This window comes from Electrophorus electricus, chromosome 1, assembly GCF_013358815.1.
Source record: "Electrophorus electricus isolate fEleEle1 chromosome 1, fEleEle1.pri, whole genome shotgun sequence".
Taxonomy (NCBI): Eukaryota; Metazoa; Chordata; class Actinopteri; order Gymnotiformes; family Gymnotidae; genus Electrophorus; species Electrophorus electricus.
Window position 1 is genome coordinate 16,873,848 of NC_049535.1, and position 21,630 is coordinate 16,895,477.

At 45.4% G+C, this 21,630-nt stretch overlaps 1 protein-coding gene and 1 long non-coding RNA gene across 3 annotated transcripts in view; both read left to right on the forward strand.

The window, feature by feature from the left end:
• The first annotated feature begins 223 nt into the window (after positions 1–223).
• LOC113578846 lies at positions 224–2,062 on the forward strand. The gene is made up of 2 exons (XR_003410802.2): positions 224–395; positions 1,337–2,062. It is a non-coding gene; the product is annotated as an uncharacterized LOC113578846 (long non-coding RNA).
• A 1,008-nt stretch (positions 2,063–3,070) lies between these two features.
• The window catches only part of si:dkey-237i9.1 (SEC14-like protein 1), a 28,143-nt gene continuing 9,583 nt past the window's right edge, over positions 3,071–21,630 (forward strand). For both annotated transcript variants that reach the window (XM_027012333.2, XM_027012334.2), the window contains exons 1-7: positions 3,071–3,564; positions 4,894–4,980; positions 18,712–18,861; positions 19,142–19,273; positions 20,558–20,686; positions 20,876–21,128; positions 21,366–21,475. In XM_027012333.2, coding sequence (XP_026868134.2) covers positions 4,918–4,980; positions 18,712–18,861; positions 19,142–19,273; positions 20,558–20,686; positions 20,876–21,128; positions 21,366–21,475 — 837 coding nt within the window. In that variant the 5' untranslated portion in view covers positions 3,071–3,564; positions 4,894–4,917. The remainder of the gene's footprint in view (positions 3,565–4,893; positions 4,981–18,711; positions 18,862–19,141; positions 19,274–20,557; positions 20,687–20,875; positions 21,129–21,365; positions 21,476–21,630) is intronic.

The following is a 21,630-nucleotide window of genomic DNA, read 5'->3' on the forward strand; positions in this document are numbered from 1 at the left end:
TCTAAAAAAATAATTAATCATTAATTAAAAATGAAAAATCATTAATTTAAAATGGCCATAAATAAAGACTAACAACCCAACACACCACAGCTATGTAGCGGTCACCTGGAAATAGGAAGCGACCATATTTTTGCCCTTAGAAGGCGTCGATTTACCACGTGACCACATCCGGTCATTTTTGATTGGCTCGAACGTTATCTGAGCTTTGCGCGTGCGTTGTGGCTTCTAAGCGCTGTAAGCTCGTGGGTCCCCGCGAGGTACGCGGAGACTATCTGTTGAGCAAAGGGGAAGGTTTGTTGTTGAAGGATTTTTGGTCGCAGTGTGTAAATCTAACTCGAGTTTAACTCATCCGACGTGTTATGGAGAGTAGCAGCGATTCGGAAACGTGTCTAATGGTACGAGACAGCTTTGGCGCGTGAGTTAGCTTAGCTAGCGTTAGCCACATGCTTGGACTGTTGTGTTTATTGTTTAGGAATATCTGTGTCCTCTCAGTGACTGCAAAGCAAATCCTTTTGCGTAGCACGGATAATGTATATGTTAACATATTGCTGTCCATGGGGCTTTAGACGAACTGTAGCAAGAGTCATTTTCAGTTTTCCATTTAAATGTCAGTTATGTGTGCGCATCGGGTTGCATGTGCTTTAAAAGATGATGCAGTTTTACTCCTGACCGAGCTGTGAAGGTAGAGGTGTAGTCATGTGAGACTCTCCCACGACGGCCTTCCCATTACCGCAATAAGCGGTTTGCACTTTATCCCTCGCGATAGCTGCGCGCTCGTGGAGCAGTTCTTAAAAAACGCACAGACTTCACACATTCAACTGTCTTGAACATGCGGTAATGTTGAAACGCTTGTAAAGAATTACGCCTTCACACTGTTCACATCCTTTCAGATGTCAATTACGTTAATTGTATGGTCTGAGGCATGAGCTGCCGCGTTTGCGTATGCTGCAGCTTGCCTAACAGGACCTATATTATACCAGATGAGGCTAAGAGAAGTTTCACTTGGCAGTTGCAGGTGTGAGCATGTGTTCAGCTGTTTGATGCTCATGTATGATACTGCCCACAATCCTTTTTGTTTTTCCTACTTTTTGTTTGTTTCAAGTTTGTATTGTATTTGCTGTTAACTGCCATACCTTTTTAATACAAGGACACGCTACAAGGAGAGCCAGCGATGCACTTAATTACGTACAATTGTTTTTTCCCTGTCAGTGATGTTCTGGGACCTACAATGATGCACATAGATCTCATACAAATGGATTTTTCAGGCTCATAATTGTGGGTATGTTGTGTATAGGCCTATTCTGGCTCTGCTCAGGCTCTGTTTTCTCTTTTGCAGGGTGACGTCAAGCTGGTAGGTGTTGGCGCTTACCTGATTGCTCGCAGACAGTGGTGAAATATAAGGGCGTTCCTCCTCACAGTATCAAGGGAGCTCATCACCACCAAGTTTAGCTTTGTTTCACCATACCTGGATTCTTTTCTTATTTTATGTAGTTAAAATCTGTACAGCTTTCACTATATTTTAAATTCTTTGAGTGTGCAGAATGACATTCCTGTGATGTCACAGACATAAATAACCAGAAAGGATTTTACGTTTGAATGTCATTTTGCACATTCACAACAAAAGTTAAGCAAGAGATGTGTATATGTGCCTTATTTAATTATGAATCTAATCATCCATTAATAATACAAAACAATGAAGGATTAAATTACTAAATGAGGACTTAAACTGCACAAACTGTGTTTTTGAATGCATTATTAATTCAGGCTGTGCCTTGTAATGCATCTTACGTAAATGCCTGACCACTTGAGTAATATTTTCTAAACACCAGGAACCCTGTTCGGTTGTAGTACATTCCCTCCCCATACCTTTTAGACAAATCACAGTCAGTGTTGTGACTTTGGATTCTACTGTTATGCAAAATGTTGAGTGGGAAATTCTGTGCTTGCTGATGTCTTGACAAAGTCTCTTCTGTAAACAAGAATGTAGCTCATGCAAGCAATGTGACATTGTAGGGCCTATGAATTTGGTCTTTCAAGACCAGAATAAATACCTTCAATATCACATCTGGTGTAAATCCTTTTTTTCTGCTGGGTATGTTGACATTACTATGAGTTCAAGAAAAATGTCAGCGCTAGTCAGAATGTATTATTGTTTAGTGAAATATCAAGGATTCCACTACTTTTCTAAGACAGATTGGGGGCAGAAACATGTCTGCCGATCTTTGTAAACTAGCTGAGCTTCTGGTGTGTAGCAAACAATGTAAATTGATTTTAAGTGTATTTTTTTCTATCAACTGCAGCTCACATAAGATGAACCACTTTATGCTCCATGTCACGGATCCCCCATATGGAGGCGGCCCTGTTTAAAACGGATTTGGTATAAAGTTTCGACACATCCAGGCCACTAGGTGTCAGTATAATATCTTTCATAATATGAAGAATCCCTGCTTAACCTAAATTAGACCACGGGAGCTTTAATGTCAGTATGCAAACTGTGGAAATATACTGCGTAATCGCATATGTAGATGTCTTCATTCAGAGAGTTTCGTACATTCATAAAAGAAATCACAAGGGAGACCGATTATGTGAGAGTATGTGTTAAGAATGTAAACAGCTCTGGGCGTTATAAACATTTATGCGTGCATAAGCCTCAGGCATAACAATTTCCATTACTCCACAGCAGTGTGCGGAGCCCATTTACACCAAATAACTGGTTTCTTAACTTAATGGTGAACTCCCAGTGACAGTTCGAGTTGTCTTTAGACTGCATTTAGAGCTGGTTGATGTTTTACAGTGGTTTTTGGTTTCGTAGGCCATGGGTTACTGCTTATAACTGAGTGGACTTCACTATTTACTGCTCGGGTTAATCTGGTCTGTTGGATCAAGTAGCGTATAAATATGCGCGGACATGCAGGAATGGCATGTGCTATTTATTCTAATATATTTCTAGTGATTCTAATATATGTCTAGTTATTATAATATTATTCCTAGTTATTCTAATATATTTTTCGTATTTTTTCTCTCTCTAAAGTTGGTCCGTCAGTCTGTGACATTCAGATCTTCACCGATCGAGGTCATTGCAGCGCTGTTCGTTCTTCTTATCGTATCAGTCATGTGGTTGTCATGTGTGGCCGATTTCTCAGACTGCAGTTCTGCATGGATGTCTCAATGTCTGAACCATCTCGTTTTCTTATCGTCGCCCTGCGTTCAAGCGCCGCGCAGGTACTTCACATGTGTGGGTAGCTGGAAAAATACCAAGTGACACCGTCGCGGTACCGGCGGGGCGTAACGGGGAGGAGCGCTCGGCTCCCCCAAACGCGGTATCTGTCGGTTATACGCGCCCGTGTCGGGGAGCCGGGTTAAGGACCCAGAGAAAAGTGCATTAGTTAGTGAGTTAGTGAATCTGCAGCATGCGGTCGCCCACCGTGTGAACGTTTAGACTACTGGAGGAAGAGGCTTGTCGGCGTAGATGTGGGAAGATTGACCGCATTTAATGGTGGTTTAGGACTTGCACAGGACACGGAACACCTCTTAACTCCGCCGTGGGCACTTTTCAACCGAGGGGTAAGTGAGCCCGTCCGGTAATGTACTCGAAACGCCATTTAAACGACGCGGTGTTGAGGTCTGGAGTCTGGACGCCAGCTGTGTCAGACCGGCTAAGAGTGTTTACTGACACGCTAACCTAGCTAAGCTAGCGAGCGACATGGCTTGTCGACAGGCTGCTGTCACATGAACAGCTTTAGCATAGCGGCTAATAAGTTATTGGTTTAGATAATATATAAAGTGACCTTATATAACCTAATTGATTGAGCGTGGTAACCATGGCGAGCTAGTTAACCTGTGAAAGTTAACTAGCCAGCTAGTACTGTGGTATATGAAGGTGCTGGTGGAGCTGACCTAAACTAGCTAGCTTTGTATTAGTCGCACAGACCAGTTTTCTCGAAGCATTTTACTTTTCCCCTGTGTATGTTAGCGCTGTAACACTGACTAGAGCTTTTTTTGAACGTTTTGTTAGTGGTTGGGTCTATAACTTTTAATTTTCTCAACTGTTAGTTAACAGATGGCTGTATGTAGGTTAGCTATCTAGCTATTGAAGTAGGTTCTGTAGGACGAGTCGGGGTTGGATGGCTATCGTGTAATGAGAGGAATGCCAGTAACAAAGGTGACTTTGTGTTTGAAAACGCCTAAGAATTGTGACCTTTCGTTTTGGTATGAGTATAAGCAAACTCTTTATACTGAGGACATTTCCAGATGTTCCAGGAACTGCACATCTGTTTGTGTAATCAGGTATTGGAGTCAACAGAGCACCAAGAGAAACAGGAATTTCTGGGCTGCTTTACCTCTTTACATACACAACCACCCACCTCAGTGTTCCTTATTGTTTACAGTATGGTATGGTGTGTAAGATGCTGTATTATTTTTGATTGGTTTTCAGTCCCTCTCTGCAGATTAAAAGTGAAATGCACGAAAGTGCACCCACTCTTTTGTGGTACACTTTCGGTGTGTATTGTTGGGCCATTTAACAAGAGCCCTGGATTTGTCAATAATGCAGCACTGTCCCTTCCACTTCCCAAATCAGAACCTCCCTGCAGTATTTTTGCTAGGGCAGCTCTGCTGTAGATGCACGGGCTCTCTGCCAGCTACAAGCCGCCTCTCCGCTGAACCTGAGAGGCATTTCAATTGCCTGCAAAGCGCCCAGTGCGGCCCTTTGCTATTACCTGTCAGATCCCCTTTTGCTCTCAGTGATTTCCAACAATGCTTCCGTATGTGAGGGCACCGTGTAAGCCTTCTAATTCCAAAATGCATGACTGAGCCTGCCAGTGTTACCTTGCATAAATTAATGGTGTTTGTCTGATCCGTTTCTTTCTCTCTCTTTGTGGTCTTTGTTTTCAGGTTGGCACACGCTGAGGCTGCAACATGGTGCAGAAATATCAGTCCCCCGTGCGGGTGTACAAACACCCCTTTGAGCTGGTCATGGCCGTAAGTGTTTTTTTTGTTTGTTTGTTTGTTTTTAACCCATTATGCAGTTGCTGCTTTGTTTTTGGAAGCAACCTGTTCCGGTTACTGTGAACCATATAATGAATTAAGGTATTGATGCTTTTGTGGAACAAACACTGTGAAATTCCTGGTCTTACATGGGATTAAGGATCTTGCCCTTCCCATGCGCACATGGGATGGGCTATTGTTGTTTTACCGGAGTCTGGCTGCAGAGCTTGCGCTGTCATTTTGCAGCTTTGAAAAAGAACGTATGCTCTTTGCTAGTGCTCTCACCCTCCTAAATTCTGTATGGAAGGAGTCAAGGGAAGACTTGAGTACGTGATGCATGCATGCTGGGGTCTGGGCTCGAGCAGCAGTGGGCGTGGATGACAGTCAAGGAAACGTGTTCTAAACTACCACTGCCTGTTGTAGGCTCCTCTCTGAACAAATACATGTACAAAGTTAAGACTTTATGTGCAGAAACCCTCTGCCTCCAGCAGTTCTCTGTCTGTAGCCCCTCACAGTAATAGCATATTTAAATGATATTTCCCTTTTGCTTCACACCTATCTGAATCTGAGCTCATGAGTTGCAGTGTTTTGTTGTTGTTGTTGTTACTGTTTTGTTTTGTTGTTTTTTCTTCACAACTTTGAGAGCTAATGACACATTCACCTTAAATGTTATGATTGTATATGAGGTCATTATATGTAACTTGAGTTTCTACCTGCCAAAAAAATCCCAATGAATTAAAAGCTTGGGCTCATCACAGTGCGACAGCCTCAGAAATCTGTGTGTGTGTGAGGAGCTGCAACCCGCTCGTGAGGATCTGTGTTCACTAAAATAGCTCCTGGAGGGACTTTAAAAAGCACGCGTCCTCCACCGCAAATAAGGTCTCTGCTGCACCAGGTGCAAACTGGAGTAGAGAGCAGAGCTTATGGTAGCCTCTGAGCACTAAACTGTTTGCCCTACTGTTTAGAGCAGGGCAGGGTTCTAGCAGCGTGGTCTGAGTTACGAGCACTTTTATAGCCCTGGCACCCCCACACTGACAGTTAATGGGTTGATTCATTGCATCAGATATTTCTGAAGCTGTACGGGGGCTGTCTTCATGTACTTTTCCTTATGTGTGGTGTTTTGTTTGTAGGGTTCAAGTAATTGTTTTTGAAATGGCATGGCATGATTTATTTGAAGTCTCATGTATGGATTTATTTTTTTAAGTTTGGTTACAAGAGGAATGTTGTATCCTCATCAGTTCTCTGTGTGTGTTTGTGCCAAGGAAGCAAAGAATTTGAATTCTGACATCATTCTAGCCACAGTAGAAGCTGTCCAGGCTACCCATATAACTCTTAGAGGGGGGAAAATGGTTTCAGCTAAATATCTTTCCATCTAGCATCTGGTCTGCTTCCTGAACGCTGTGTTGACTTGCTTTTTAGAATTTTGAACTTCTTCACTGCTTGATGTTTACGTTATTTAGCTGACACTTTTATCCTTCTTAAGTAGTCCTGTCTACTGTAGGCTGTGTGGTGGTGTGTTGCGCTGTGTGACTAACGGAAAGGAAGGCAGATGGAGTTTATGCCCATGACCGCCGACTGTCTCATGCCACCCTAGAGAAAATTCTGGAACTCTGGCCTATGATGAGTGCAGTGCCCTCTGGCAACTTCCCTCGTTTCTGAGAACAGAACTGCTGAGTTAACAGGGGTCTGTATGGGAAGGGGAAATATCTCCGCAGTCCCGCTGACGCAGTGAAGCCTTTCTCCGAGCCCCTGTCGCATTGAGCAAGTCGCAGCACTGTGCAGACAGCAGGGTGGCCGCGTCGCCTAGTGCGGCTTGAGCTTCCGCTTCGTCTTAGCCACCAAACCATGTCAAAGGCAAGACTGAGAAGACAACTGCCCGAGCCAAAACTGCAGTAACAAGCTCTCAGAACCAGCCTGCCAGTCTATGAATGAGAGAAATTCTGTTCAGGCCAAAAAAACATTGGAACCAATTGGAAATTAATCATTTGGTTTAGTCTGGTGGAAATAATTGTTCAAGCATTCTTGCAGTTCACTACCAAGTTTACTACTAATTATATTTGACTGCTGAAAAAAATCTTGAAATTAAGTTTAAAACTTTGATTCCAGCTAGCTACAGTTGGCAAAATGTTTCTAATATCAATATAGGAGTGGCTTATTTCACAGATTTCTTCCAGAGCACAGTCTTTCCTCTCTGACATACCTCTTCCTTAATCCAGTCCAGTTCCCTGTGTAGAAAAACAAGCCCTGTAGCTTGTTTATCGCAACTCCGTTGCACGGAAATCTCAAAAACTAGTTTGGTTGCGCTGCATCCAAGAGGTGCAAAATAATGTCAAAACAGGCCCTGGCCGTGGTTCATGAGTCATGCCTGGCACGTAACCGTAGCCAGATGTTTCTTCTGAACTTGGGTGTGGAGGACGGGTGATGCATGACAGCAGTAATAAGGGGTGGAGGGGTGTCTGATCTTGGCTGGGGGTCTGTGCAGCGCTCTGACTCCTCACTGGCCCCAAAATGGTTAACAGGAAGAAGAGCTGTTGGCCAGAAGCAATGCAGTGTGCTGCATTCTGGGAGAACGTGGGCTCTGGCTCCCTGGGGTAAGGATGGCAGATTTCTGCTCCCTGCTGTTTTTGTTATTTTGTGTGTGTGTGTGTGGTTTGATCAGTGTTGCTGGGATGTTTGATTTGGCAAGGTCTTCCTGAGATCTAAATCTGGGTTGGCCTATCCAGTAAGGGCTGATATCGTGGCCTGTATACTGTATCACTGCACTCTATTAGAAACACCTGAAAGATTTGTGTTGGCTGTCCTCTAGCTCCTGATTAATCAGCTTCTGACCACAAATAATATTGTTAGTATTATTCAGAAACTGAGCAGTGAGGCATGTGGTAGCACATCTATAAAATGTATCTAAGAGAACTTTATCTACTACAAGTGCTCAGTGACTGTTTTTCTAAGGTAGGCTTTTGTAATAAGCTAGCTGGTGAGTGTAATAGCAATAGTCATGTTTTTATAATGTTGTTTGGCAGCTGAAAAGCCTTGGTGTCGAAAGTAAAAAGGAAAGACTGGGTTTGTTCAGCCATTCTTAAAGGAGTCCTCTTTTCCTGCTGGGCCATAATTTTGTGCAACACCTAGCTTTCGTGTGCACGTGAGAGTCGCCCTAGGAGCCTGATGAGCTAAAGCAATTAGCAGCCCGTGGGATCCCTACTCCAGTCTTTCATTACCAGCCTCACCTCTGGAGGTCAGCCTTATTATGAAGAGGCGCTCCACCACACCTGACCCAGCTAGTCAAGCTCTTTTAGGTTCAGTTTCGCCGAACTGAATTGAATTAGGTGTAGAACGGCACCTCAGGGTTCACGCCAGGCATGCTAGGTGATCGCTGGAGTTAAATGGAGCACAAAGGTAGAGCTCCAGGAACATGAGACGTGTAACGGTACACTGAAGATATGGTTCAGTTCACACCACAGTGTGGTTATCACCTTTGGTATACAGTGGTGGGGGGAAAAGCAACAAAAGAGGCATAAGGTTGCAAAAGGTTGGATTTCTTTTCATTTATTTTGAACAGGCAGTAGTGCGAGTTAGTCGCATAGTCCTCCATGAGGTAATGGGGCTGTAGTGTATTAAGCAGTAAAGTATAAACAGTGAACATGCACTCTCTCATATGTAGGGCTTAAAAAACAAACAAACAGTAAAAAAAAAAAAAGGCAATAGGTCCCAATGGGCTACGAACCCAAAAAGCATCTCTTGTATCATTAAAGTAAATATAATTTGTTCCACATTGTTTTCATCAATCTTCGCACATGGGCTACAGCATATTCTCCTACGACTGCGTGCGTGCCGGGACCATTCGTCATGAGCACACTTACGGTTACACCCCTAGTAGCTTGTGTACCTCGATACGGGGAAGCTTGATAAACCTGCTCGAAAAGGTAACCCTGTAAGTTCAGGTATGCTTTGTGATGAGACCAGGCTCTCATTTAGGGAGAACCTTTTGGCTGCTGTCCGTGTTCACATTCAGCTCGTGGAGAGGGTATTGGCGAGCTAAGCCTGCTTTAACCAGATACTGGCTACAGTAATCTATGGGGCCAAGCCACCCCTGGGTGGCAGGGGGTGGTGGTAAATGCCCCCCAGCACAGCCTATCCTGTCTTTTGCTCCAGTCCCCCATCGCAGATGGGCAGCCTATACGAAACTAAGGCAGACATATGGTGCTGCAGATTTGTGCAGGCAGGCACAAAGGCCCCCGAGCCTCTCGTGATCTCGTTTTAACCCCCACTAACGGGCCCTTGGCATTTCTGGAGGCCTTCTGAGGACATGGATCTGAAAAAGTTGGAAGTTAAAGTTTGATGGGTGTTTTTTTTTTCAACTCGCCCCATGTCAAGACACATACACAGGCGTCTCTTTTCTTAACATGGCGGAAGTGGTCACACTGCTGGTGCTGCTGTTTACTGAGGCGTGAAATGACTCTGCCAAAGCTGTGTTCATTTCAACGTCCTCTACTCTCTTTGCGAAGCCGACGGCAGTCTGAGTACTGTCTGAGGTTGCAGAGCGCAGGCTGATGTCCCGGTCCACTAAATAACGAACCAGCTCCATGGCAGACCTCACTGGACTCACTGCCCATACCCGCAGCTTTCTATCTGGAAATCGGTCAAGTGTTTTTTGTACAATTGATCTGTTCTATGCCGGCGCTTTCGCGTCTCTTGTTAAAACGAGGTTCTGAGTATTGCGTCCACTTCCCTTTTTGAAGCCATCTCCGACATGATTTGCTGGGCCAGGTGCTGGCCTGTTGTGTGCACACGCGCGCGTGTGTGTGTGTGTGTGTGTGTGTGTGTTTTTGTTTCGCCGCTGTCCCAACGCCGATCCGTTTCCCGTCGGATGCTGCTGTTTTGATTGCCACTGCCTGACCCTTCCTCCCTGTTGCAGAAATGGAGCAGATGTTCTTTGGCTCTCGGTGGTACGGACTATTCCGTTCCTCTCCACTTTAATCTTGTCTGCACATGCTGTGCGTCTTACCTGTGAGCTGCTGCACTGAGAGTCAGGAGGGTGAGGGGGGTTGAGGGGGGCATGGGGGGGCGCAGCTTCCGTCCTGTTAGCAAAGGAAGCCTGTGAACTGATAGCATATGCAGAAGCCAGCATTGATAATGATCTTCAACTGAATTACACTCGTGTGTAGTCTCCTCTTTAATGCAGTTAACAGGAACAACTTGGAATCTCGCTAATTTCATTCTTCGCTGGAAACATTAGCGATGTTGAAGGAAACATCCCTTTGCATTGATGAGCTCTTGGCCACGTCATCCACCTTTTTTCCCCAATGGAGATGACCAATTTTCACGTTAAGGCCTGTTTGTGTTTCCTTCATTCACAAACAGCGACGTCGAGCTGTGTGTTTTACCTCAAGTCGTGTTTCATGTCTCAGTGTCTCAGCCACAGGGCTGGCAGAGTAAGCTGAGAAGCTGCCAGTTCACTGAGAGCTTGATTCAGAAATGTGACGGTTTCTCTCTCTGTGTGTGCGTGTGTGTGCGCACTGTGTGCAGTTGATCTGCTGCAAGGCTGTTATTTGAGTTTCTGTGTGTGCACTACTGTAATATAAGTAATGTTTTCCATTAGAGAGAGAGAGACCGAGGGTGCAAAAGCAAGAGGGAGTAGGTGGCTGTATGTATGTCCACGCTGCAGGGTCCTAGTGTCTGCCTGACCCTGTGTGCCTTTCCCATCCCCCAGCTCATGCTAAACACACACACACACTTGCAGAGAGCGTGAGGTAGAGAAACACAAGGTTATCTAAGAGTGTTGGCGTGTGTGTGCACGCAAAGTGTTATTGCATACCATAAGCAGAGACCTCTGTTTCATGTAAGGCTGAGTCACAGGAGTCTGCAAACAGACAGATCCTGTTTATCAAAAGAATGTTTCAGCCATACACAAGAGCTGCTCCTCATCTCTAATCAAACCTGCTCTTCTGAAATGATGAAACACACACCCATTATGGTCCCCAAAAATGCACCATGTTTGCTTTTAGGGTATTTGATCTAAACGGCTTGTTCAGATTTGACGTCACTGCTGTCAGATAAATTGCCCAAATGTTTGTTTGAGTGTTCACTGTGCTTTAGACTGTATCATGGAGCAAATGGAGACACACAATCCTATTAGTATATGTGCCATGTTCGATCAACTCCACTAGCAACTCAATTACTTAAGCCCCCACACCCCCTCCCCCTCGTGCTCATTCGCCCACTCACTCATCTGGGAAAAATGTGTGTAATCACAGTTATAGCCACTGCCATCTGCCCGTGAATCTATAGTTAATGCAGCCGTTCAGTTGTTAACCCCCGTGTGTGTGTGTGTGTGTGTGTGTGTGTGTGTTTATTGCTGTGCATTAAAGGTCCCCTAAATAATACATTTAAATTTCGCATGTAGAATTTCATCTTAATAGATCCTCTCAAATCTGCCATGCAAAGGTTAACTGTTCACTAACCTCTTAAACACATTAAACCAGCTATTAAAATCTGAAAGCTAAAATTACTGAGGCAGTGACTGTTGATAACAGGGTGTTTGTGATGCGAGACTGCAACCAGGTTACAGATAACCTCCATGTGCACTACGCTGGTGTCAGATATGTCAGCGCATTTTTGCTGGTCTGAGACCAAACTCCACCGATCCAAAAAAAAACAAAAAACACACAACCACACACACACTATATATATATATATATATATATATATATATATATATATATATATATATATATATATATATATATATATATATATATATATATATATATAAAACCTTGAAGAGTTGAACACTCATTGAAATCATAGGTTTTTGTCTGGTGTGTGTGCAAGCATGGGTGCTTGCGTTTCCTGTTATGATGGGAACACTGTACGATGACTGACAGACGTGTTTCCTGTTCCATGTTTGGCTCCTGTTCTCGCTGAGTGAAAGGATCTAGAGTCAGATTTTCAATACAAAATGGATGCAGTGGGCAGGGGATGTGAGACTCTAGCCCTGAAGTGCTCTCCGCGTGTCTTAAAAACAAGCGAACTGAGCCGAGCTCTCATCCAGGAAGACGCCGTGATAGGGCTGCGGTACTGCGGTATTTACTGCCTTGTAAACACATGGGCCCTGAGCCACTGTGTGCCACAGTGCCGCTGTTGCTGTTGTCCTCTTCCTCATTTTTTCGTGTACTGCTAAAAATGAGGTGGACAGGAAGTTCTCTTAGATCAGCACTCTTGGCTGTGTAAAGTTTTAATAAAGAGATCCATCTGCCCAACTCTGCAAGATGAGCAAGTTTTGCCACAGCTGTTTTGTGTGTTGCCCTGCGCTGAGAATAAAATGTAAGAATAAAATAAAATGAGGCCCTGCAATGATTTCCTAGTTCACCCAGTTATTTTGAATTAATTTCAGTTAGTTCTACCTGCTGAGTTGAGCTAATAAACAAATCCCAGCAATTGGAACAAAATTCGTTGTAGGGCTGATGCTTTCTGGACCGGACGTGTCTAGGGAATTACCCTAGGCATGCCAAGCAGCCAAATATTCGATTAGTTTCTGCTGGGTGCAGAACAGAAATTTTCTGCATGGTTTGTCTACTATTGAACATGGCTGATGTGGGGTGATGACCGTTAGGCTGAGGTTTCACACCATGAAAAAATGATTTAACTGTTCAAATAATGATATTGATGATCAGGGGCATGCCGGATTTCATTCTGTCCCTTTACCATGGTGTTGGTGGGGTTTTTTGTTTATGTTTTGTTTTTGTTTGTTTGGTTTTTAGCAATAATTCATTAATAAACAATAATGGCACAATAATTGTTTAGAGTAAATTTAAAATACCGATATAGAGAACCCAAAAGGGAGTAATAAAAAAAAAAAAGGTCATTCCTGCCTAGCCAATAACTTCTAACCTCACGCTAACAGGAAAAGATTTAACTCTGAATATTAATAGAACTCACAAATGTTTAAACACTTCTACTTTAACATTTTCCTACCCACATTCCCCCAAATTGTCAGATTTAAATTTTGAAGAGGCTGACTGCAGCTGCTTTTCCGTTGTTTGTCCTGGACAAATGTGTGGATTTTAACGCATTCATTTTTTTATTTATACATTTTTTCCTAAAGCCATCTTTTCTTTTTGAGGCGCCTCCTGCAGGATGTCTTCAATGCTGAACTTAAACTTGAATGCATCAGTTTCACACTGGGAGGAAAAGAACATAAACGTTTATAAATATTGACGCTATGACTATTCATTCATGTATCGGTATATACTGAGGGTATAGAGTATATTCACGATATATTGCCATATCGATATTTGTATTCATCCCTAATGGCCAGCTAGTTGCATTAACTGTTCGTTTAACTACCAGTGATCCCAAATCCAGGACCGGGTTGGGATTTGAGCTGGAGGTCAAAATCCTTGATTCCATGTTGTGCTGAACCCTGCTTTTCTTGTCAAGTTCATGCTCCATGTATTTCACGCAGTTGTTAATATGAAGATTCCACTCCACCATGTGTTGTGTTTTTGTTTTTTTAATGACTGACTGATTTGCTGATGTAAGCTCCTAATTCACAGCTTCTTGGGTGCTGTTTCCTTATACGTCACCCCGCAAACTGCTAGCTTCTCCAGTCTTGAACTGTGCCTATAACTGTAGTTGGTGCATTTTATTTTCCCCAAGATAAGCCAGACATGGCCACCTTACAGGCCCCCCCCCCCCCCCCCGCGACCTACTTTTTGAATGTGTCATAGAAGGTTTAAATATAGCTCTCGAAATGACCTTTATTATCCAAGATGTTCAGGTGTGACAAACACCTACCTGCTCGCTCACTCGCTCGTGCGCTCTCTCTCTCTCTCCTCTCACTGGCCATTTGAATATGGCCCATTTCGTCACCCCTTGACGCAGTCAAGTTCACCTGTTCATGAATTCCCTTGGGAGATCATTCATGGTGTCCACTATTAACCCACCACCCCGCACGCCCGGCTGTTAGACAGCCCATGTTCAAGTTCAGAGCAATCAGTTTTGAATGCCAAATGTAAACGCTTAGACCCTCAGTAGCTTGCTTTCTTTAGAGGTGTGCATGTAGAATGACTGTGTTGTGCAGCAGCTGGCCGTGACGCACAGTGGTGGGTGGTGGTGATTTGATGTCTCGCATTATGTTTAGGGAACCGACAGCTCTTCATCCTGTCTGCAGGGGAGCTTTCACATGAATCCTCCGAAAAAAGACCACCCCGACCACTTTGGGTTTTGAGTCAGCATGTGACTCACAGCTAACATTTTGACACTGAACAGTAGCATTCGTGCTAATAGTAGCAACAGGGGAAGTAGTAGGACTTAAATGTTTCAGTGGTACTTGTATATCAGTGAAACAAATTGTTTCTGACAGTTGGCCTGCGTCTTTGCTCCGTAGCCAGTTTGTGGAGGGTCGGTGCTAAAGTGATTGGTATGGACATGCTAGCCCCTGGCTGGCTAAGACAGCTTTTGCAGTGCCTTTATAAGTGTCCTGCTTCACGATTGGATTGCTACCTATTGTGACCCCGACGCAACTCAAATATTCCAAATTCACTGCAAATCCTTAATATTACATGATTAAATATTTGTTGCCCACAGTCATCATTTCTCCCGGATAAAGTCGCTGTAAAAGGTAAGAGCTCCTAGTAGGAAAATTCAAATTGGGGGAAGATGACATGCACGCATGCACACATGCGCGCACACAAATGCATGCTTACCATCCCTGTTTTTGAGACCAGAAGTGTGTTTGAACTGGACTGTGTGTGTGTGTGTGTGTGTGTGTGTGTGTGTGTGTGTGTGTGTGTGTGTGTGTGTGGGGGGGGGGCGGCATGTTTTGGAGCATGCCTCTGGGTCATTAATGCATTAACCCTAGAGTAGCCCTGCACGCATTCTGTTCTTCTGCATACAATGCAAGCTTGAGTCCTACTGTGAATCAAACACTTGTCTGTCTATTTTTTTTGTTGTTTCTTTTCAGCCCCCTCCTCTATAGAGCCCATACTGACTGGAACACTGGGATAAAGGCAGGATTGTCCGCAATTGTGAAATGATATCTAAACAAACAGCAGCTCACGGCCAGTTGTTAAGTTTCTTATGTAACCCCCCCCCCCCAATTTCTGTCAATTTCTTTCCTTTTGTTCTTTCACTCGATCTGTTTTTGTGCATCAAATGGTGTATTAAAGGGGTGGGGTGTGACCTTTCAGGAAGAGCAGACTGTTCTGTTCGAGGTCCATTCGTGATTTTGCTTCATTTCCAAGTATGATGGTAACATTCCCCCTCCCCCTGTCTCTCTGTTTCTCTGTGTCTCTCTCTGTCTCCATCTGCCAATAGTGAATGTTTAGTTTTTGCCAAACAGAGGCAGGACTTTGTTTGAATGGCAGGGTACCCAGTTCATCCTAATGGCCCTGGTATTTTAGCTCGGATCTCTCTCTCTCTCTGGGATGTATGAATGAATGTGGTGCTATTTATCTATCTATAATGATGATGATCCATTGATGACCCTTCATTTGCCATCTTCTTAGTTCAATTGTTCACTCAAAACCAGGCTTATGGAATCCTAGCACACCCGTGAACCTACATTGATGATCATTAGAGAACAGAGCGTTCTTGAACGTTTAATTTGGTTGCCAGCAAGGTCGTCCCAGAAACAATTCCTGGAACCAACCAATGTTTTTTTGACAGTGTTGCAGTGAAGCTCAGAAAGTAAATGTCAGGTGTGGAGTCAGCAATAAATGCCAGTCAGAGCCGTCACACAAAGGTTCTGTTAGCCGGAGGGCCGAGCCTTTGTGTGTGTGACGGCAGTTATATGTGAGGAAACTGGGCTCCTGTCTGGTGAACTACAGAACACCATGGAGTGTCCAAGCAAAGAAAATGGTGAGGGCGCAGTAGTCCGTGGAGCGAGGTGGGGCACTGCCACTGTGGCAGGTTACCACTCTCGTCCTCCGCCCCGCCGCCCTGGGTCATCGTTGACTCCACACTGGTCAGTGTTCTCCATTCACATTGTCGATCTTCTTCTTCATCGTTGTCTCCTCCTCCTCCATGTATCATGTTGGTGAATAGCTGTGGCCTAAATCCTTCTCTGTGCTTTTCTTACATGTTCATTCATGTGTAATTGGATGCACGTGTATGTTCGTTCGTGTGTGTGTGTTGTCTTTAGCCTAGTTATCTGTGTTATTTGCTCACCATGTGGTGTTCTATTTGGCAGTGGTGCGGTGTAATTTGCTAAATGTGTTTCGATGACAGTTTGTCAGGTGATTTTAAAGCAAAGGTGTAATATGGAGGTTAGTAGAACATTCTGTACCAAACTAGTTCTTTTTTCCCCAAAGCTTGAGGGGAAAAGATGTCCTAGACGAGCAGCCCACATGCATGCGTCTCAGTGAGGCATTTCTGAGCCCAAACAAATTAAACTGAGATTCCGGGAGGCGTTGTCTGACATCGCCATAGTGATGGTGTGTCGGGGGGGGGGGTCTTCAGCCCATCCCGCTATTCCGTTGCCACAGTAATGAGTGCCGTACCGTCTGGCCTTAAACAGCTGATTGTTCTGGCTAAGGTCTAATCTCACAGTGGGGGTCAATGCTGTGCCCCAAGATAACGCTGTAGTCTGGACTCCATTGCAAAGGCATTGTGGAACTCTGCATATTCCCAGTGAAATTATATTTTGAAAATCAAGGTTTGGGCGGTTAGGTGTGGTTTGTTTCCATGAATTTTGGGGAGCTTGCTGCTTTTTGCCAAGGACGTGCCAGAGCGTGGCTGGCGTCTGGCATCTACTGCTCCAGGCGATGGCATTCCGCTCTGCCTTTTAAAACATGACCAGACCTGAGCTTTAGTTCAGGGACACCTGAGGCATGTCATCTCTCACCCACCCTTCGGATGTGGTTGCCAAATTCCTGTTGATGGGTTGGGGTGGTCCCTCCCTCACAGGAATTCCGGCACTTTCATTAGCAGAGATTGTAAAAGTAGCTTTCCAGAAACCCACATCCCAGCAGAGTAAGCCATCATGAGTGCAAAGAGAAGCCAAGGTAACAAATGTTTGTTGGAATCAGTGCAGGGCCAGAACACTGAGATCTGGTATCCATTCAAGGGGTTGGGAGACTCCCTCTACATGTTCTCACTGGAGCTCTCAAACTCCAACATGGCATTTCCTTCTCCGCAAAGACGTGGAATTTCAAAACCCTGCATCATGTTCCTCTGTTGCCTCCTCCTGGTTTTCCGGTGTTTGTTTAGGTTTGTTTGTTTTTTGGTTTGTTTTGCAGTGCTGTATGGGGCGGGGGGGGAACAGGTCTCTACAGGTCTCTTGTGACTTGGACTTTCTGCAAAACTGTTTGGGACTCTGTAGCACCCCAGTGAATCTATCCAAACTTGTCCTGCGCGCGCACACACACACACACACACACACACACACCATGTATGACGGCATATCATGGTTCGTATGCTAAAAGCCATGTTCCACATTGTGATGGTGCAAAACTTGGTGCATTCTATTGAGTGTGTTCTAAGTAATTCAGGATAAACGAGGATAAGGATTCTAATCGAGCAGTAACCCTGAATGGGAATCAGAAGGAGTTCTAGCCAGACAACCCATGCTGTGTGAGGTATTGACGTGTGTGTTTCTTCACCTGGTGTTACCCTGGCCCTGCTCGGTTCTGTCCAGAAGAGCTCTGTGTTTCAGCAGCCGTGAGTCTGAGCCGCTTCACGTTGGCCCCGCCCACTCGTTTATCAGTGCAGCTCTCACTCCACATTGTGTGTGTGTGTGTGTGTGTGTGTGTGTGTGTGTGTGTGTGTGTCCTCCTGGTCATCTCTCTTAATAGAACATGTGTTCATATTGATAGTTTATTTCCATTTGAGAGACTAATAGGGGTCTTGCGGGTGAATGCATCCACACACAATCGCAAAATACACACACACACAAATCTGCAGTCTATAGCAGGGTCCCAGCACATAATAAAAACGTAACACAAACACAGTCTCCAAGTTGAAATACAGTAGTCTGTGAAGGTTAAGTTCACTCCATTGCTCAGACCAGAACTGCGCACTGATCCCTCATCGGGCCAGAAAACCATCCAAACATATCTGAGGGCTGTGCTGATAAGATAAGATTCTGGCCTTTGGCTTTGGCGCTGAAGCTGGGCTGAGCTCTACAGTATGGTACACATTGGGCTTTCCCTTTTGGGACATTTAAGCTGGTCTGTGGGTTGTGCTGGCAGGTTTGGATTTAATTCTCCCTTCCAAGAGTGCTGTCTTGGCTGGACTCGGATCTGGAAGAGCTGGAGCTGTTGTATAACACGTCAGCAGTAATCAGATCTCAAGTGATGACAGATAAAGAGCCTGTTCTTTGAAACGTGTGCGTGTGTGTGTGTGCGTGTGTGCGTGTGTGCCTGTGTGTGTGCGTGTGTGCCTGTGTGTGTGCGTGTGTGCCTGTGTGTGTGTGTGTGTGTGTGCGTGCGTGTGTGTGCGTGCGTGCGTGTGTGTTTACATGCATGCCCACAAATCAAATACAGTCACACACTCCATGCACACACATGTTCAAAATGTCCCTGGTTCTCCCCCCCACCTCTTATTAAAGGTTGTCTGAGTGTATTTGTGTACAGTACCTCTTGAGCACTTGCTGTAATGGCACCAAAACTACGCCTACGCTCCTGTACATTTCCTTTAGGCAGCTGTTCTCATGTACAGCCACACTAAGATATTGGGCTTAGCACGTTTAACTATGGCTTAATTCTCTCTCCTCTCTCTCTCTCTCAGGCGTATGAGAGACGGTTCCCTACGTGTCACCTCATCCCAATGTTTGTGGCCAGTGATGTGATCAGCGAGGAGAAGAGTGATGACGACTCCACACACAGAATCGAGAGGCGGTGCAAACTGGACATTGATGCTCCCCGCCTTCTCAAGAGGGTAACGCACCAATCCCGTAGCCTCGATACCAGTGGCCCACGGGTGGCAGCTGGTTTCTCCCATTCCACCATTCACAAGTTGCCAGTTGTTTTTCAGAATGCCACCAGCATTCTGAAGTCCACTTACGGAATTCCTTCGGCATTCCAGAAGTTCTGTGCCATTCCTAAATTAAGGGCAGTGTTTTTTATCGATATACTGAGAGCCTGTAGGTTTTAGAAGTAGGCCAGGAACTGTACACTGCTGAATGAGAGTAAGTCGATACGGTTGTGACTATGTTCAGATTGCGGGGGTGGACTACGTCTACTTTGTCCAGAAGAACACGCTGAATCGCAGAGAGAGGACCTTGCACATCGAGTCCCACAACGAAACCTTCTCCAACAGGGTCATCATCCACGAACAGTGCTGCTACTCGGTGAGACGCGCGTCCATGCATGCGCCGCACCTGTTCTCCACAAAACACACACTGCCAAGAGCCCCTGGGGTGGGGGCGGCGGTGGTGGGGGGTTACAGCTGGGCTAACACAGGGCTGTTCCCCTCTCGCTGTGCCCCAAATCTATCCCACATGCAAAGCAGCTAATCATGGGCACAGCGAGGCAGTGACGACTTTTAGCCGTGTCTCTCCCGGTCGTGTTCTACCTCCCTGTCTCGCATGCACAACGAGCCCTCCCCACGAACAGCGCAAGAGTTTTAACAACACATTTCCCCTTTTGGGAAAAACTCGACTTGTGGAAATGAAGAGCTCTTTGATCTCCTAGGCTGCATTCCAGCTTGATATTCCAAAGTGGAATTCTGGATCAGTGAATTCTGGATCACCGCTTGGCTGTGGTGTCTGTGAGATGGGGAAACAGCAGGGCCGGGAAACCCTTGTGGAATACTGATCCTGGATCAGTATTGTCCTTATGGTCTGTGGTCCATAGCAAATGCTTATTCTCACAGAGCAGCCTGATCTGGGGTCAGCACTCAGTGGGGAGGTCTCCTGAGGTGAATACACAGGAGAGTAGAGGGGGAAGGAAAACGGTGTGTGTGCGATCTAAAAATGACACACAAAAAGAGAGGTGTGTTTTAAAAACAGCATACCAGTCTGTTTATTATTCACATTTAGTAATGCTCATAAACATTGTGCTTCTCGTTGTAAAACGCTTTATAAAAGAGTCTACAGCACTATAAGACATGGAAGGAAAAGTGTGTGTGTGTGTGTGTGTGTGTGTGTGTGTGTGTGTGCGCGCGCACACAAGACAGCATTGCACTAGTCCACTGGTATAAACAAATGAGGTACGAGTTAAAAGGACCTTCCGGAAGTCTCTGGCAGCATCACGGCCAAGTCTGCACTGGCCTTGCAGTCAAAATGCAGCAGAGTAGCGTGTGCGCGAGCGTGTGTGTCTCTGCGGGGCTGATGATGCCAGTGGGCTTCATCTTTGCTGATGCCTGCATCTGTCCCGGTCCTGTTTCTAGATTGTTGGTCACCTCAAAGTTCCTGAATTACTCTTTTAAACAGCCCTGATTATAGAAGAGCTGTAAAACAACCAAGGCATGCGTTTACTTGCGAATACGAGTAGGTTATGACGCACAACTGTAAATCTAGTATGTGCTATGTGTGTATATTTAGTGTATGCCAAAGCTCTTATTTTGTACAAAATCTATTGCTTCTGAGAGAAACTGGGGTCCATTGCACTCTTTCGTCTCCCTTTGGTGGCAGGTGCACCCCGAAAATGAGGGCTGGACGTGTTTTGAGCAGTCTGCCAGCCTCGACATCAAGTCGTTCTTTGGCTTTGAGAGCACCGTGGAGAAGATTGCCATGAAGCAGTATGCCAACAGCATCAAAAAGGTACGACTGCTGATCTCAGATCAGCTGCCACACCCGCAGTTAATTCTGCTCATTAGGCCGTGGGTGACAGTCACTGATAATGCTGGGATCGTAGAGTGGGATCTGCGCTGTGAATGCTGGGATCGTAGAGTGGGATCTGCGCTGTGAATGCTGGGATCATAGACATGTGTGAACTGGACCCCTCTGCAGGGTAAAGAAATCATTGAGTACTACCTGCATGAGCTGGAAGACGAGGGCACCACCCACGTGCCACGCTGGAGCCCGCGTCCCGCCTCACCCGTCAAGCCTGTCACACCCAACACCCACTCCACCACGCTACCCACCATGCCTGCCGTTGCCATCGCGGCACCCTCCGAAACCTCCAAAGAGGGGCAGGCAGGCAAGGAGGGCGGGGTCAGCCCAGTGGGTGGTCCCGGTGAGGCACTGCCAGCCACGCCCGATGGTGAGCAGGTCCGAGTGGTTCTCTGGTCCCCAACCCAGACAGGAATTCTGAAAGTTTATGAGATGTATATTGCTGAAGCCTTATTCAAAAATTCAGCAAGAATGTATGAAAACATTTGTAAATGCTACATGCCTAGAGTTATGCACACACACCTTGTTTGTGTCTAAACACATACTGTAAACTGGCTGTACATGCGAATGTAAAATGTGTTTTTTTTTGTTTTGTTTTTTTTTTTAGACAAACTGGATGCTGACTATATCAACCGTTACCTGGGTGACCTCACACCTCTTCAGGAGAGCTGCCTCATACGACTCCGTAGCTGGCTACAGGAAACACACAAGGGCAAGGTGGGACGCGTGCGCGCGCGCACACACACACACTCACACACACACACATTGTGATCTTCTGCTCCGCTAGCTGTCTGCTCGGTGAAACGACAGTGCTCCGATAAAGCCCTTTTTCAGATGAAGTGCAGCAAATGCACGTCTGCTCTGAGGAAACT